Source organism: Heterocephalus glaber, unplaced genomic scaffold (assembly GCF_053883595.1).
Source record: "Heterocephalus glaber isolate CG9 unplaced genomic scaffold, H.glaber_assembly_v1.0 deba00000809, whole genome shotgun sequence".
NCBI classification, from domain to species: domain Eukaryota; kingdom Metazoa; phylum Chordata; class Mammalia; order Rodentia; family Bathyergidae; genus Heterocephalus; species Heterocephalus glaber.
Window position 1 is genome coordinate 875,241 of NW_028258163.1, and position 19,018 is coordinate 894,258.

Consider the following 19,018-nt stretch of genomic DNA (forward strand, 5'->3'; position numbering starts at 1 on the left):
CTCAAGATTCAATTCTAAATAGTTTTCCCCCAAAATTATTGAACTTGATTAAATAATTAATTTTATATTGACATTCACTAGTTTGCCTTTAATAAGGAAGCCTTTATGTAACTGATTCTAAATTCCCAGGGGTTCATTTCTGCCATGGTTCTCATATATGACCATATTATCATTCTATAATAGATATTGTTGTATAATCTTGGTGATATACAGAGGATTTGTACTCTGCATATGTTATAGAACTCAGTTAACCTAGTATATTTGAATGATTTTCATTATTCCTTTGCTGTCAAGTTTCCAGATACTGTTTTCTAAATCTCTATGATGTAAACTTGCCTTTTTAAAAGGCTGGATGTGGTTGTACTAGTAGTTTCAGCTCAGGCTGAGGTGGGAGAATGGCTTGGCCCAGGAGTTCAAGGGTACCCTGGGCAATATAGCGAGACCCTCTTTGGGAAAAAAGTCAAGTTGAGGGGGGGTACAATTATACAGTAAAATTTGCTCCTTTTTAGTCTGTAGTTGTCTGAATTTTGACAAATGTATGTAGTTGTATAAGTATCATATACAGAATATTGTGTAAAATTTCCTTGTTCCCCTTTGTGGACAGTCTATTCTTCTTTCTCTAGCTTCTGGCAACAGTAAATCTTTTATTTTTTATTTTTGGGGACTGGGGTTCAAACTCAGGACCTTGCACTTGCCAGGCATCCCCAGCCCTGGCAACAGTAAATCTTGACTTCTGTCCTTATAGTTTTGTCTTTTCTACAGTGTTGTAAATAGAATCATACAATAGGTAATCTTTTGAGTCTGGCTGTTTTCATTTAGCAAAATGACTTTTTTGAGATACAATTTTTATACCATAAAGTTAATCTGTTTAAGGTATATACTTTATAATTTTTAGTATACTTTCAGAGTTTTGCAACAATCAACATAATCTACTTTTAGAACATATGTATCACCTCCAAAATGAAGATTCATTAGCAGTTACTTTCCCTCTCTGATTCCCCTTTCCTAAACTCTCAGTCCTAAGAAGACACAAATTTATATTCTGTCTTTGTAGAGTTACTGACTCTGGACATTTCAGTTAATGCTGTCTTACAATATGTGATATTTTATAACTTAATATATATACAGAGTCCACCAGAAAATGTATACATACTTCAGGAAAAGAAAAACTTGTGTAAATATTTTAATACTAAATTTATTGAGACATCATGAGATTAATACAAGTTACCTTTGGCCTGTACAGTTACAAGAGGTGCTCAGAGTGGTGGCCATGAGCTTCCAGGCATTTATTAGCATGGTGAACTGCTGCTCGGGGAACCTTGATTATCGAGATTGCTGAACATGCATTTTCAGTTTCTTCTCTCAAGGATGGGCAGAGTAGTTTTCTGTGATACATGTTGTGCTCTAAGTCCCCCCACAAAAGGGTAACACTCTCTGTTGAAAAACATCATACTATTTTTCTTTTCCTGAAGTGTGTATACATTTTTTGGCTGACTCCATAAAATTATATAAATTTTGGGGGTGCTGGAGTTTGAAGCCGGACTTCACACATGCTAGGCAAGGGCTTTACCATTGAGCTATATACTCCGCAGCCCAAGCATGATGTTTCTGAGGCTTGTCCATGTAGTCATATGTATTAGTACTTTATTCTTGCCAAATTATCTGTTGTATGGTTATACCACATTTGTTTATTCATCAGTTGGTGAATATTTGCATTTTAAAACTTTTTGGCTATTATAGGTAATGCCATGAACTCCAAGGTTCATGTTTTTGTGTGGAAATATGTTATTTCTTTTGGGTTACTTACATACCTAGGAGTGAAATTACTGGGTCATACGGTAATAACTCTTTAACATTTCCAGCAACTGTGAAACAGTTTTCCACTGCATTTAGATGAGGGTTCTAGTATTTCCTGGGCATTCTTCACTATCGTGTGTGTGTGTGTGTGTGTGTGTTTTATTCTGTTCATTCTAATGAGTATGGGATAGCAGTTCATTGTGGTTTTGATTTGCATTTTCCAAATGACTAAAGATGTTTCGCATCTATTGACATACTTATGAGCCGTTTGTGTATATGTTTTTTATAGTTTTTTTCATTTTGGTTTTTTTGTTTCTCTCTCTCTCTGTCTCTGTCTCTTTCTCTCTTTTTCTTTGTAGCTCAGGCTGGCCTTGAACTCACTGTGTAGTCCAGCTTCAGGCTCCCAAGTGATGAGATTACAGGTATGCCCCACCACACCAGGCTTTGCCATTTGTATATATTTTTAGAGAGAAATGTCTATTAAAATCTTATGCTTTTTTGTTTTTTGACAGTACTGGAGATTGAATTCAGAGCCTTTGTATTGAGTTACATTCCCCATTGAATTGTCTCGGTCTCTTTTGTTGAAGATCAGTTGACCATAAATGTATGAGTTTTATTTCTGGACTCTTAATTTTGATCTACCTTTATTTCAGTACCATACTGTCTTGATTAATTTAGCTTTGCAGTAAGTTTTGAAATAGGAAAGTATGAGTCTACCAACTTTATTTTGCTACAAGATTGTTTTGGCTAATATTGGTCTATAGTGATTCCATATGAATTAGGATAAGCGTGTCAATTTCTGCAAAAAAGCCACATAGAAGTTTGATAGGAATTATATTGAATCTGTAGGTAATTCAGGGAGTGTTGTCATCCTGATAACGTTAAGCCTCCTGATTCATGAACATAGGATGTCTTTTCATTTACTTACTTTTCTGATTTTTTAAACAGTAGTTTGTGGTTTTTTCAGTATGAGCATAGTGCTTTTGTGATTCATTCATGGGAGTGTGTATTAGCAATTTGCTCGTTTTTTGTTGCTGAGTAATATTTCTTTTTAATGACTATCACAATTTGTTAATCTACGAAGGAGTTTATGGTCATTTGTTTTCATTTTGGGGGGCAAATATAAACAAGGCTGAAAAAATGTCACATATGTCAGCAATGACAAACCTTTTAGAGACCAGTGCCCAAACTACAACCCAAAACCCACTTATTTATGGCAAAGTGCCAACACTGCAATTAAACCTGAATACTGAGGCTTTAGTTTAGAAAAAAATAACTTATACATTAACATCTTTTGTCTTAAAAGAGAAACAAATAGCGCGGGCCATAGGTTTGCCATCACTAACATAGGTTTGCATTTCACTTAAGTAAATATCAAGGAATCACTATATATATGTTTGTTTTATTTCTTTTATGTGAAATTGCCAAATGGATTTCCAAAGTAGCTTGTCATTTTGCATTCTAGCAAGCCATACTGTATCTGAAAATTCCAGTTGCTCTACATCCTCACCCTCACCAGTACTTGGTATTTTAAAAAAGCTATTCTGTCTGATGTGAAAAACTAAAAGTATAAATAAAGTTCAAATGCTATAGTTGATAATGTGAAATAGGAAGAAAAGGTCTAAAGGAGTTGGGGAAGTGGGAAGGGTAGGGGAAAGGAAAGAAGGGAAAAGAAAAAATATGATCAAAGGAGAAAATGGAAACGAAGTCTCTGTAAATAGGGAAGGGTGGAGGAGGTGAAGGGAGGGCAGGGGAAGGGGGAAAAAATAAGAACCAAGATACATCATGTAAAAGTACAAGATCCCAGTGATAAATATAACTGTATTCTATACCTAAAATGTACCAATAAACTTAATGATTCAAAAAAGCTATTCTGATAGGTATGTGATGATATTTCATTGAGGTTTTCATGTGCATTTCTCTAATCACTAATGATATTGAATTAGTTTGGATTCATGAAATCTTAGACTTAAAAACATTTTTTTTTTGGTACTGGGGATCAAACACAGGACCTTGTGCTTGCCAGGCAGGTGCGACCCCGCTGCTAAGCTACATCCCCAGCTCCTAAAAAATATTTTTAAAAACTTTTGCAGGACTGGAGTTTGAATCCAGGAGGCACATACCCAGCCCTTTAAAAAAATTTGAAGCAGAGTGTTACTAAGTTGCCTGGGGTGGCAATTTGGGATCCTTTGAGGTGGCCTCCCAAGTAGCTGGGATCACAGGCATGTGTCATCACATGTGGCAATCCTAGACTTTCGAAGTTGGAGGAGACAAGAAAGAGAGAGTTCTTTACCATTTTGTTTGTTTGTTTGTTTGTTTTGAGACGGGTTTTGGTATGTAATTCAGGCTGGCCTTGAACTTACTGTGTAGCCCAGGATGGTCTGGAATTTACAGTAATCCTGCCTCAGCCTCCCAAGTGCTGAGATTATAGCCAGCAAGTCTTGCTTCATTCTTAGTTTTTATATTGTATTCCTCAGACATTTTAACTTTATTTATTTTATTTTTTGCAGTACTAGGAACTGAACCCTGGGCCTTTTCACTTAGCTACATTTCCAGCTCTTTTCAAATTTTTTTGTATTGAGACAGGGTCTTGTTAAATCTCTAAATTGCCAAGGTTGAGTTCGAACTTGTGATGCTTTTTTCTCAGCCCCCCAGAATGCTGGATTACAGGCATTTGCCTCCATGCCAGAGTCCTCAGACATTTCATGGGACCAAGGGCATACTGAGGTGGTGTGATCTGAACACACTCCATAGAAGGGCTCTACTTTTGTCAGTTTTTATTTAGTATTTGAGTTTCCATGAGAAACATTCTTAGAAAAAAGGGTGCATCCACCAGAACAACAACAACAAAGTTTGAAAGCTACTGAACTCAGTTTTTTTTTTTTTAACGGATAAAACTGAGACCGAGAGAAGTAAATTGCTTTACCCAAGGTTGTATAGTGTAGATAAACTCATACAATAGTGTCCTTATTCTTCAGTACGCTACCTTGTCATAACTGTCAAATTCTACTGTTTATTAGCTCCAGGAAGAATTATGTCAAAAAGTCTGCTGATCAAAATTTGTTGAAACCAAGACAGGCATGGTGGCACCTGCTTGTGATCCCAGCCCTCTGAGAAGGCAACAGAGGATAATCTTGAGTTCAAGACCAGCCTAGGCTACATAGTAAGACCCTTTCTCAAACAAACAAAAAAATTTAAAGGGCTGGAGTCATAGCTCAAGGCTCTGGGTTCAGTAGCTAATACCCCAGGAAAAAAATTGTTGAAATCATAAATACTAAAAAGGTTTCTTTTATACTGAAAAATAGTAGATGGATAAAGTAGATGGAACTCACCATTCATGAGTTAGTTGTACTGAAAAGTGAGGCTCATCTTTCTATTAGGAAACCATTTCTAGTGCAAAACCTTGTAAAATTACCTTGCTTGGTTTCTATATACGAAATGTAGCACATCTGTCAGAGGTTATAAATGACAATCCATTATGGAAATAAGTGAAGAATAAGCAGGGATTTGCCACGGGAAGACAGACATTATATGTTATTTTCAGTTTTGACAAACACTGGCTGGGAGTACAGAGAGGCTGGCCATGAACTTAGTAGTCCAAGCAGGTTTATTGGTGGGCCTGAGAGGAACCTGTCTGATCTGGGGGACAGCAGAGAGAAGGGTTATCTTACAGACTTAGGGTTTTAAGGGTTTGGAAGGGGCGGGAGAGTCTCCTGACATGAGACTTTAAGCAGGGGAGTTTTGATTCCCATTTTTGGGTATTCTGGCCATTTTCCCTGGGAAATCAAAAGTTAAATAAACAGAGACTTAGATCTCCTGACATGGTGGGCTTTGGTTGTCCAAATCTTCTGTCCAGTCTCTATCATTTTAGGTTCTAAAGGGGTATAGGGAAATGGGCTGCTCTCTCTGGTCTGGCTGCTTCCTCCTGATGAGGGCTGTGAGGGGCTTCTTGGAGTCGGATTGACTGGAATGTAAGTGCTGTCTTGAGATATTCTTGGGTAGTTGCCCTGGAGATGGCCACCATGCTCTCCTGAAAAAAATCTTTATAAGTAATTTATGCAAGGCAGAAATAACAAGATGAGGACAATAATAATGAGAGACATCAGAAGAGGGAGTAGCCAATGGAGAAGGAGGGGCAAGATGTTTTGTGAGGCAGTGCCTAGGAGTCTTGAGGCTCAGTCTTTGAGCCTCTTGGCTCCATCTCTAACTGTCCCTGATTTATTAGCGAAGTGATATTTTTCTTATAGGAGGGTGCAGATGCCTCCATGACAGGTCGTGAAATAGAGACCTCAGTGATTTTCAAGGATTACCAAGGCTAGAGAATCTACATGGCCTTGGAGGTATCCTGGCTGGTCAGAAACTTCTCTTAGGCCCTCTGCTACCTCCTTTGAGAGATGAGTGAATTCAGACAGGGAGACTCCCAGACCCCTTATTCCAGTAGCCGTTCTGATCAGGACTCCCAGGGTGATTAATAGAGGGGCCAGTTGAACTACACCTTGAACCCTGACAAGGGTAATGGGTGGGACAGGAATAGGAAGGTCAGATGTGGCTATATTGAGAGTGGGAGAAAGGAGGCCCAGTGTGCAGGTTCCTGTCCAGTTTGTGGGGAAACAGACACATATCTAAAAGATGCCAGTATCTAGGGAGAGTCATCTGGAGAGGCCAAATGGAGAAAGGAGGAGGAGATCAGGAGATGGATTGGGGAGAAGGTGGCAGTCAGCCTTGAACATATGCTGTATGGGAAAGGAGGAGCCAAAGGCTGTGACTGTCAAAGGAGAGAGAGGTGAAGCTGGCTGTAGTACTGTAGGGCCTTCCTGGCTGAGAGTGGCACATTTTTGATTTAAGAAGATTTGGCCGTAGGGTGTATCATGATGTTTGCATTCTGGGCCACACCATGAGCTAAGGGGTATCTTTTAGGGATCCTTTCCTTTATCCTGGCAATATTTGGATGTGGTAGAGTTTAGACTGTCTTGAAAAGAAGTGTACCCAGGTATTCATAAGAGGGTTCCTAGATGATTAATATTTCAGTGATCAGAAGGTTGGAGGAGTTGGATTGTAGCTTGACAGGAGGAAAGAGAAGGGGTCAAGTGGAGAAGCAGAGTTTTGTTGTAGGCTGGTGACACAGAGAGCGGTACCGTGGGCCAGGTGTGGTCCTGACTGTGATGGGCCCGTGATGTACCTTTGTGGAGCCAAAGGGTTTTGAGAGTCTTACAGATTCCCTCTAGTCCTTCTGGGAGCCTAATATCAGAACCTTCAGCCAGGGCCATGTCTCTGGGGTTGGCTTTTTCAGAGGCAAATAATCCAGCTAGGGTAGACATCAAGAACTCCAAGAGGGCAGGGATGACTAAATCAGCCATTTGGGCCAGGTGGAGGCAGATCCAGAAAGGGTGCTGTATGGAACTATTTATATTTTTGAGTGATTTTGGCAGCCAGAGTGAGAGTCTTGTTGAAATAAGTGGGGAGAGCTTGGGATAGTGGGGCGGGGGCCGGAAATGAGAATGAAAAAGAGTCAGAAGTAGGTAAGATACATTTTTTTGGACAGACTCTGTATTCAAAATACAGAAATGATTGAACTTGAAAAAAGAAATGAAACTTTAAAAATTCCAATAGTGGTCAATGATTATAATAATTCTATGGGTGGTGTTGGCAGAGTTGACCAACATCTAACAAGCTATCCTGTAATCAAAAAGTGAGGAAAAATATTATTATAAAATATTTATGCACCTTCTGGACCAAACAATATGGAACTCATCTGTTACTTATTCAGAACAAAGGGGTTGAGGGCCGGGGATTTAGCTCAGTGGTTTCGCCGCCTGTTGCGCAAGCACAAGGACCTGAGTTTGATCCCCGGTACCAAAAAAACCCAACAGAACAAAGAGGTTGAAAAAGTCATTTACAATTTAGATTAAATCTAATAGACCAAATAGTTGAGAAATATAGGTTAACATAATAACAACCAGGATGTCCATCATTGATGTCTTCACCATTACATTTAATGGGTAGACATTTTATTGAAATTATAACCACCCACAGGAAAAAAGAAAAGACCAATATGACCGTGTAAAGTGTGTTGCTCAAAGAAAGACAATAATCCAAAAAGAATTTGGAGACTAGGATACTACTGTCCAGGTTGTAACATTGTATTGTGTATTAATGTTTTAAGATGTACCATATATAGAAAAATTATTGACTAAATTTAATAAAATTATCATTTCATATTTCCTATTATCTTATAAAAATTAATGGAAAGGTGCAATTTTTGGTTATCTTGTATTTAAATAATTGGACCGGTAAGTGGTTAAAGAAGTGAAGTGGATCCAGGCTGTAAGTGCCTTAGTTTTGCTGCTGTGGGGTTGTCAAGGGTAACCTGATGGGGACTCTATCATTGGGGTTTTAAACTCTGTGGGGAAGGGTTCTAAGATACACCCAATCTCCAAGGTGCAATGATGAGGTTGAGGAGGGAGGGTCTGTCTCTGTGGAGGATTGTGGGAGTCTGGTGTTGACTCATTCCCATAGGAGGACTCTGAGATTGTTAAGTAGAGGATTGCCTAAGGGAAGGGCAATTTGGGGGTTGAGTCAGGAAAGAGTAAGGCAAGAAGAGGTCTGTCAGAGGAATTCGAAATGACTGAGCATGAGAGAGAGGCATATGTGGGAGAGAGCAGACTTTAAGGAGAGCAAAGGCCAAGAGTTTTATCCAATTTAGCTGATGTTGAAGGGAGAGCTTGGTAAGACTCTGTATGAGGAGACTGTTAGCCTTTTCCACCTGACCAGATGATTGAGGCTTATTAGGAATATGGACTTTCCAGGTGATATTTAGGGCATTGGCTACTTGTTGGGTGATCTGGGAGGTGAATTCAGTCCCATTGTCAGTTTGGATTGAAGAGGGGAGGTCCAAATGGGGTATGGTTTCTGTAAATAAGATAGGAGTAACTGTAGAGGCCCTCTTATTGGAGGTAGGGAAGGCCTTGATCCACCCTGAAAAGGTGTACCAAAACAAGGAGATACTTAAGTTTTTTGATAGGGAACATGTGAGAGAAGTCTATCAGTTCCTGGGAGGAATCCTCTGGCTTAGTGAGTCGGGAAGGGGGAAGATGTTAAATTGGGGGTTAGTGGTCAGAAAATATGACAGTTTGAGGAAATTTTGGTAAGGGTGGCCTTTAGGTCAGGGATGAAGTATATGTGAGACTTTAGGAAGTGGGAGAGGGAGAAGGTTCCTGCATAAACTTGATCGTGAAAGGAAGGAAGAAATTTGTGTTGTATTTGCTCTGAGATAGCAAGTTTCCCATGTGTGAACCACAATGGTCCCTCTTGGATAGCTCCTTTTTCATGAGAGTCTGGAGTTCTTGGGGTGTGAAGGAGGGGATGAGGGGAACAGGAATTGGGGTATGGCTCTCTGTTTGGCTGGTTTGTCTGCCTGATTATTTCCTTAGGTGATCTGTCCAAGATGTTTGTTAAGAAAGATGGAGTGCTGATGTCCTCTGCTATGTTTTACAGCCGCCTAATGGGGGAGTAGTGTGGCCTCCAGGGTCCACTTTGTGTTTTTTTTCAAAACATTTATTGGTACATTTTAGATATACATAATGATAAATTCATCATAGGGAATTTGTACCTGTACACGATATATCTTGCTTCTTCTTTACTTCCCATTCCCCCCTCCCTTTGACCTCACTTCCCCTCCTTATATACAAAGCTTTGTTTCTATTTTTTCCTTCTATTTTCTTTTTTTCTTGTCCCTTCTTTCCTTTCCCCCTCCTCCCTCCCTTGTTCTCCTTCTCATTTGAATATTTTCTTCCCATTGCCCAATATCTGTTTAACATTTTAGTCCTTATTTCCACTTTTGGTTTCTCACACCAGAGAAACAGTGTGGTATTTAAACATGTGTGTCCGATTTATCTCATTTAAGAGTATGGTCTCAAGGTGCATCTATTTAGCTATAAAAGTCTCAAGCTCATCCTTCTTTATGGCAGAATAGTACTCCATTGTATAAAAAAAAACCCCACATCATCTTTGTCCATTTATTGGTTGATGGGCATTTGGGCTTTTCCCAAGATTTAGCTATTACAAATTGTGCCACTATTAAACATGGGTGTGCATATATCACTATGGTACGATGCTTTTAATTCTTTTGGGAAGATACCGGGAAGGGAATAGCTGGGTCAAATGGAACCTCCAGTTTTAGTTCTCTGAGGAATCTCCACACTGATTTCCACAGTGCTTGCACCAGTCTACACTCCCACCAGCAGTGGAGCAGGGTTCCTCTTTCCCCACAGCCCCACCAGCATTTGTTATTGGTTGATTTCATGATAGCAGCCATTCTTTCTGGAGTGAAATGGAATCTCAGTGTTATTTTAATTTGCATCTCTCCAGTGACCAGAGATGCTGAACTTTTTTCATATATTTATTTGCTGTTTCTCCTTCTTCATCTGAGAAGTCTATTCATTTCAGATGTCCATTTTTGGATTGGGTCTTTACACTTGGGGGGATCTGATTTTTTTTTTTAGTTCTTTATGTATTCTAGATAGTAATCCTTTGTCTTCTAGATAGTAATCCTTTGTCTGAGGAACAGCTAGCAAAAATTTTTACCCACATTGTGAGTTGATGGTTTCTTTTGCTGTGTAAAAGCTTTTTTTTATTGGTACTGGGAATCGAACTCGGGACCTTGCACTTGTGAGGCAGGCGGCGGAACCACTGAGCTAAATCCCTGGCCCTGCAAAAGCTTTTTAATAAGATGAGATCCCAGTTGATTCTTTGTGATATTTCCTGTGTGATTGGGGTTTTGTTTATAAAGTCTTTGCCTACACCAATGTCTTTGAAAGTTCTACCTATTCTATCTTCCAGCAGATTGTTTGTTTAATATTTAGATCTTTGATCTATTTCTATTTTAGTTTTGTGCATGGTGAAAGATATTGGTCTAGTTTCAATCTTTGAGCAAGTGGAAACCAGTTTATCCAGTACTATGTATTAAAATGTGTATCTTTCTTCCAATGAAGGTGTTTGACTCCTTTGTCAAAGATAAGGTGGCTGAGCATGTCTGAACTTGTTTCTGCATCTTCTGATCTGTTCTATTGATCCTCAGGTATGTTTTCTTTGCCAGTACCATGTTGTTTTTTTCACAGTAGCTTTGCAGTATAATTTCAAGTCAGGGATTGTGACACCCCCTGCCTTGCCTTTGCTGCTCATGATTGCCTTTGTTGCTCATGTCTCTTCTGGTTCCAAATGAATTTTAGGATTGTTTTCTCTAATTCTGTGAGGTATGCTGTTGGAATTTGATTGGGATTGCTTTGAATCTATATAATAATTTTGGAAGCATGGCCATTTTCACTACTTTGGTTCTTCCTACCCAAGAACAAGGGATATTTTTCCATTTTCCAGTATCCTCTTCGATCTCCATTTTTCAGAGTACTGTAGTTTTCAATACAGAGGTCTTTTACTTTCTTCGTTAGATTGATTCCTAGGTATTTCAGTTTTTTGGATGCTATTGTGAAAAGTGTTGTTTCCCTAATTTCTCTCTCAGTGAGTTTATTATTCATGTACAGGAAGGCTATTTATTTTTGAGTATTGAGTTTGTGTTCAGCTATGCTACTGAATTTGTTTATCAAATCTAGAAGTCTTGGTGGAGTTTTGGGGTCTCCTATGTAGAGTATCATGTCATCTACAAATAATGATAATTTAACTTCTTCCTCTCTTATCCTTATTCTTTTTATTTATTTCTCTTGTCTAATTGCTCTGGCTAATGTTTCCCAAACTATATTGAGTAGGAGTGGTGACAGTGGATGTCCTTGTCTTGTTCCTGATTTTAGAGTGAAAATTTTCAGCTTTTGTCCATTTAGTGTGATGTTGGCTGATGACTGAGATAAAAACCATCTATTCCAATTTTCTGTAGGGTTTTTAAAAATCATGAATGGGCGTTGGACCTTGTCAAAGGCTTTTTCTGCATCTATTGAGAGGATCATATGGTTTTTGTCCTTGGCGCTGTAAATATTGTATATCACATTTACTGTTATTTGTGTATGTTGAACCATCCCTGCATCCCTGGAATCAATCCTACTTGGTCATGGTGTATACCTTTCTTGATGATTTCCTGCGTTATGTTTGGCAGTATCTTACTGAGGATTTTTGTGTCTATGTTCATTAGGGAGATTGGCCTGTAGTTCTCTTTTTTGGTTGGATCATTTCCTGGCTTTGGTAACAGGGTAACTAATGCTTGCTTCCAGGAATGAATTTGGGAGTATTGCTTCTCTTTCCATTTCATTAAAGAGTTTTAGAACTAGTGGCATTAGGTCTTCTTTAAGTTTCTTGCAGAATTCAGCAGTGAATCCATTAGGGCTTGGGCTTTTTTTTGTTGGTAGGTTTTTAAATTATATCTTCAATTTCATTGACTGATATTGGTTTATTTAGAATTTTTATATCTTCTTGATTCACTTTTGGTAATTCATATATATCTAGGAATCTGTCCATTTCTTCTGTATTTTTCATCTTATTAGAGTAGAGGCTCTTGAAATAGGTACTGATGATCTTTTGGATTTCTGCAGGATTTGGTGTGATTTCACCCTTTTCATTCCTACTTGCATGTATTTTTTCCTTTTTTGATAAGGTTGCCTTAGGGTTTGTCAATTTTATTTAATCTTTCAAAGAACCAACTCTTTGATTCATTGATTCTTTGTATTTTTTTCTTTTTGGTACCAGGGATCGAACTCAGGTCCTTGCGCTTGCGCAGCAGGCGGCGAAACCACTGAGCTAAATCCTTGGCCCTGTATTGTTTTCTTAGTCTCCATTGCATTAATTTTTGCTCTGATCTTTATAATTTCCTCCTTCATACGCAGTTTGGGCTTGACTTGCTCTTTGTTTTCTAGAAGCTTGAGGTTCAACATTAGATTGTTTATTTGAACACATTCTGTTTTCCTGTTGTGGGTATTCACTGCTATAAATTTCTCTTGTAGGACTGCTTCCATTGCATTCCATAAATTCTGGTACATTGTATTGACATTATCATTTAATTGTAGAAACTGTCTAATTTCTTCTTTATTTCATTTGGGACCCATTGGTTGTTCAGGAGGGTGTTAATTTCCCTGTGTTTATGAAGTTTTTGTGGTTTCTTTTGCCATTGAATTCCAATTTCTTTTTTTTTTTAAATTCTTTTATTGGTACATTGTAGATATACAACACAATTACATTTCTCTTTGGGAATTGTACCTTTACATAATGCATCTTGGTTCTTATTTTTTCCCCATTCCTAGCCCTCCCTTCACTCCCTCCACCCTTCCCTATTTACAAAGACTTTATTTCCATTTTTTCCATTTCTCATCGTTTTTCCTTTCCCTTCTTTCCTTTTCCCTGCCCCTCCCACTACCCCTACCCCTTTGGACCTTTTCTTCCTATTTTACATTATCGATTATTCATTCTAATCACTGGGTACATTTTAGGCATACAATATAATGACTTTCAGCATTGGAAATTTGCACCTTTACATAGTCTCTCTTGGTTCTTATTTTTCACCCTTGCCCAGCCCTCCCTTCAACCCCTCCAGTCCTCCCTATTTACAAAGATTTTGTTCCTGTTTTTCCATTTTCTCATATTAATCCCATTCCCTTCTATCCTTTCCCCTAGCCCTCCCACTTCCTTCCCCTTTGCCCCTTTTCTTCCTATTTCACATTACCTATTATACATTTAGTCCTTATTTACACTTTCAGTTTCTCACACTAGAGAAACTATTCAGTATTTATTCATGTGTGTCCTATTTATTTCATTTAAGAGTATCACCTCAATGTGCATCCACTTAGCTATAAATGTCTCTAATTTCTCATTTTTTATGGCTGAGTAGTACTCCATTTTATAAAAAAACCCCACATTTTCTTTATCCAGTCTCCAGTTGATGGGCATTTGGGCTTTTTCCAAGTTTTAGCTATTACAAACTGTGCTGGTATGAACATGGGTGCACATATATCACTGTAGTATGATTCTTTTAGTTCTTTGGGGAAGATCCCCAGCAGTGGAATAGTGGAGTCAAATGGGACTTCCAGTCCTAGTTCTTTGAGGTATCTCCATACTGATTTCCACAGTGGTTGCATCAGTCTACACTCCCACCAGCAGTGGAGCAGGGTTTCTCTTTCCCTACAGCCCCGCCAGCATTTGTTATTGGTTGATTTCATGATAGCAGCCATTGAATTCCAATTTCATTGCACTATGGTCTGATAATATGCATGGGATAATTTTAATTCTTTTGAATTTACTTAAGCATGTTCTATGAACTTGTTTTTGAGAATGTCCCATGTGGAGCTGAGAAGAATGTATATTCTGATGTTGTGGGGTATAGACATCTACTAAGTACATTTGTTCAAAAGTTTGGTTCAGTTCTAATATTTCATTATTGATTTTTTGTCTAATTGATCTATTTGTGACAGTGGGATATTGAGGTCCCCCATTACAATTGTATTAGTGCTTATTTGATTTTTCATTTCCATTAATATTTGTTTTGTATAGTTGGGTACACTGCTATTTTGTACATATATACTTAGATTGTTATCTCTTCCTCTTGGATTGTACCTTTTACAAGGATGTAGTGAGTTTCTTTGTCTCTCTTAATCAGTCTTGGCTTGAAATCCACTGTCTGCAAAGAGAATGGCTATCCCTGGTTTTTTCCAGGTTCCTGTTGCATGGAGTGTTGTTTTCCATCCTTTGACTTTCAATCTATTAATTTCTTTTTAAATTAAATGTTTTTCTTGTATGTAGCATATGGTTGGATCTTGCTTCTTAATCCATTCTGCCAGTCTCCCCCCCCATCCCCACCCCCATACTGGGGATCCCAGGACCTTGTGCTTGCCAGGAAAGTGGGGTACCACTGAGCTACATCCCTGGTCCAGTTTGTTTCTTTTGATTGGTGAATTGAGACCATTAACATTGATGGTTATAACTGATATGTATTGATCTATCCCAGTCATGTTATTTTCCTGTTGTTGGCTCCCTTCTTTCCTTCTCTGTTGAGTTTCTTCCCTTGCCTTGTGCATTCATTCTGTTGGGTTCATGAAGTTGTAATCCTTGTTATCTCTTTCTAGAATATCCTTCAGAGTACTTTGGAGTGCTGGTTTGGTGTTCATGAAGTTTCTCAGGTGTTTTCTGTCATGGAAGTATCTTATTTCACCTTTTTTTTTGATACCAGGAATTTCTCTATCAATTTTGAAAGATAGTTTTGTGGGGTATATCAGTCTGGGTTGGAGATTGTTTACCTTCAAAAGGGCTTGAAATACTTCACTCCAAGCCCTCCTTGACTCGAGACGTCTGCTGTGATTCTGATGGGCTTTCCATTATAGGTGATTTGTTTCTTTTCTCTAAAAGCTTTTAATTGTTCTTTTTTTTTTTTTTTTTTTTTGGTTTTTTGAGGCAGGGTCTCTCTTTGTAGTTCAGGCTGGACCTGAACTCACTGTGAACTCACTGGCCTTGAACTCATGGTGGTCCTCCTTCCTCAGCTGGGATTACAGGTATGTGCCGCCACACCTGGCTCTAATACTCTGTTGTTGTGTTAAATTTCTGGGTTCTTGACTATTATATGCCTTGAGGAAGATTTTTTTTTTTTATCATGGCTAATTGGAGTTCTATATGCCTCACATATCTGTATGTCAAATTGTTTCTCCCTGTTTGGGAAGTTTTTTCCATTACCTCTGGAGCAGTTTTTTTTTTTTTTAAGTTTATAAGCATTTTAATTATTTCTTTAAAAAAATTTTTTATTGGTATATTTTAGGTATACAATATAATGACATTCATCATTGGAAATCTGCACCTTTACATAATCTCTCTTGGTTCTTTTTTTTTCCCCCCATTAAGTTTATTGGTACATTTTCGGTATAAAATACAGTTACGTTCATCATTGGGATCTTGTACCATTACATGAGTATCTTGGTTCTTTTTTTATTTCCCCTTCCCTTGCCCTCCCTTCACCCCCTCCACCCTTCCCTTTTTGTAAAGACTTTGTTTCTATTTTTTTCCTTTTCTCATATTTTTTCTTTTCCCTTTTTTCCTTTCCCCTACCCCTCCCACTTCCCCTGCACCTTTAGACCTTTTCTTCCTGTTTCACAATATCAATTATACATTTTTTAAATTACAATATCAAGATCTAGGAGACATTACCACAGATTTTACAGGATTTAAAAGGATATAGAAAGCATATTTCAAAAAGCTGTTTTGAGGGCCAGGGATTTAGCTCAGTGGTTTCGCCGCCTGCTGTGCAAGCGCAAGGACCCGAGTTCAATCCCTGGTCCCCCCCCCCCAAAAAAAAATCTGTTTTGAAATAAATTTGACAACTTCTGAGAAGTACCTTGGAAGACAAATTAATGAAACTTAACTCTAGAGGAAATATAAAATTTGAATAGCACCTATTAAAGAAAGTATATCCCTAGCTTGAAAACCTACCTATATGACAACAGCAGGCTCATAAACATTTTAACTGATAAATTATATCAAACAATTAAAGCAGAAAAAAGAAGGAACACTTCTCCCCTCATTTTAGGAAATCAACATTGTGCTAATCCTAAAACTGGATATTAAGATAATAGAAGAAAAAAGTATGAACATAGATAGAAATTTGTTTAACAAAACAAACTATTAGAAGTCAGATCTGGCAGGATGTAGAAAGTGGTTTTGTTATAGGGATGGCAGTGTTGGTTCAGCACTGGGAGATCTACCCCCAAAAGTCATCATTTTAACAGAGGAAAGGAAAAAGCCATATGATCCTGTCAGTAGTTGGAGAAAAAGTATTGGACTAAATTCTACAGCTGTTCATGGTAAAAGCTATCAAGAGACTAGAAGTAGAACAGAACCTTCTCAACAGATTAAAGACATGTACTCCATACTTCCAGCAAAAATGCCTTATATGAATGGAGAAGATACAATGCTTTCTCCCTAACGTGGGGAACAAGGGCAGATATGCTTACTCTTTATCTGTCCATTAAACTTTGAAACCTAGACCCAACCAAAATAGTCTGGCAATAGAATGATACAACTAGGATAGGATTGGCACGGCAGAAGCAAAATCTTTATATGTAGATGAAATGATCATCTACAGAGAAAATACTAAGGAATCTCTAGGAGCCCCTAGAACTTACACTTGAATTTAGCAGGATTAGAAAACACAAGGTATATATAAAAATTCAGGTCTGTGTATACTTGCTATAAATGAAGAATTGGATATTGAAATTTAAAAGTTATGTAGGAGTACAAAGGACCTAGAAAAGTTAAAAAAAACAAGACAACCCCCCCCTCCAAAACAAAAACAGTGTTGGAAGACATTTAATACCTAATTTTAAGACTTCTTCTAAAGCTACAGCAATCAAGGCAGTGTTGGTGTAAGGAAAGACATATAGATCATTTGGATAAAACAGAGAATCTACAAATAGAACCACACATATATGGTCCACTGAGTTTTGAAAGATTATTTAACATTAGCATTTTATAGAATATAAACTCAATTCAAGAGCCAAGGAAGAGATAGTATCTTCAGCAAATGGCACTAGAACACCTGGTATCCGTATATAAAAAATTAACCTCAACCTTTTATTTCCATACATAAAAATAACTTGAAAGGATCAATGAACCTAAACATGAAAAACTACAACTATAAAACTTTAAGAAGAAATTATAACGGAAAATGTTTATGAATTCAGGGTAGGCAAGAACTACCTGTTATACAAAAGACATGATGTATGAAAGAAAAAACTTGATAAATGAGATTCCATCAAAATTTAGAACTTTAAATGACATCATTAAAATGAAAGTAGTCCTTATACAGACCATATTTCCAATGCATATAACCTATCACCAGAATATATAAAGAATTCTTAGAGCTCATTAATAGACAACCCAATTAGAAAGTAGACATAAGAAGATGATAAATAGCCAGTACAGCACAAGAAAAGGTGTGCAACTCTAGAATCAGAAAAATACTAATCAGTACAATAATAAGATTGAATTACACATTTATTAGGGAGATGAAGTTCAAAGTTTTAAAAGCCTTGTCATGCCTTTTTCTTTTTGTTGGATGATTCTCCCCTTTTGGGTTTAATTTGTCACGCCCAATGGATTCATTCTGCTGGGCTTCCTGGGGTTGTGATCCTCATTGTCTTTTCCTAGGATATTGTCTCAAATTTTTTGGAGTGCCGGTTTGATATTCATGAAGCTCCTAAGGTGCTCTTTATCATGAAAGTATCTTATTTCTCCAACCATTTTGAAAGATAATTTTGCAGGGTACATCAATCTGGGTTGGAGGCTGTTTTCCTTTAGGGCTTGGAATACATCACTCCAAGCTCTTCTTGCCTTGAGGGTTTGCATTGAGCAGTCTGCTGTGATTCTGATGGGCTTTCCTTTGCATGTGATTTGTTTCTTTTCTTTCACTGCTTGTAGAATTTTGTTCTTTTGTTGGATTTCTGGAATCCTAACTATTATATGCCTATCTGTAGATTTTTTTTTATTAAGGCTAGCTGGAGTCCTATATGCCTCACTTATCTGTATGTCAAGTTCTCTTCCCCTGCTTGAGAAGTTTTCTGCCATCACTTCTGTAAACAGTTTTTTTATGTCATCTGCACTCTCTCCTCTTTCTTCATTGACTCCAATCAGTCTTATGTTATTCTTCTTTGCATTGTCTAGCAGCTGCTGGAGTGATTTCTCGTGTTCCTTTATAATTTTAAAGCAATTTTTCTTTTTCTGGTCACTAATTGCAATCTTTTCTTCTATATCTGAAATTCTGTCCTCACATTGGTTCATTCTGCTGCGCAGACTTTCAATGGAGTTTTTAATCTCCTAGAAATCTGTTTGTATCTGTTTTATGGATTCCATTTGTTTCCTATGTTGGGATTCCATCATGTTCCTCAGATCCTCTATTTTTTTATCTGTGTCCTCTCTAGATTTATTAATCATGTCTTGCACCATGAGCAAAATCTTTGCTGTTATCTGAGTAATTATTTCTGATTTCATTTTTCCCAGATTGTCTTTTGTTTCCTGTTCAGAGAGTCCGGGTGGTTGAGTATCAGATTGTTCCATCTCGTTTCCCTTTGTGGTTGCTGTAGGTGATCTGGAAGTCTGTTTCTGAGGTTTGTTCACGTGTCTTCTCATTTCCACGGAGGGGAAAGGTGTTGCTTCTGGCACCCGCATGGCTCACCTTCTGTGCCCTAGGAGCTTGGGATGGCAGTGGGGGAGCTTCCTTCCAGGTTCTGGGACCGGCTCACCTTCTCTGCCC

At 38.0% G+C, this 19,018-nt stretch overlaps 1 protein-coding gene across 10 annotated transcripts in view; it reads left to right on the forward strand.

The window, feature by feature from the left end:
* Nucleotides 1-19,018, forward strand: part of Frmd5 (FERM domain containing 5) — a 333,945-nt gene that overhangs the window by 20,594 nt on the left and 294,333 nt on the right. For 6 of the 10 annotated variants that reach the window (XR_015449773.1, XM_087207470.1, XM_087207472.1 and 3 more), the window contains exon 2: nt 2,157-2,219. The exons of the other annotated variants lie outside the window; for them this stretch is intronic. Coding sequence is in view for 5 of the 6 variants with exons in the window: in XM_087207470.1 (XP_087063596.1) it covers nt 2,157-2,219 (63 nt within the window). In the remaining variant the exon portion in view is untranslated. The remainder of the gene's footprint in view (nt 1-2,156; nt 2,220-19,018) is intronic. 10 annotated transcript variants of the gene reach the window in all.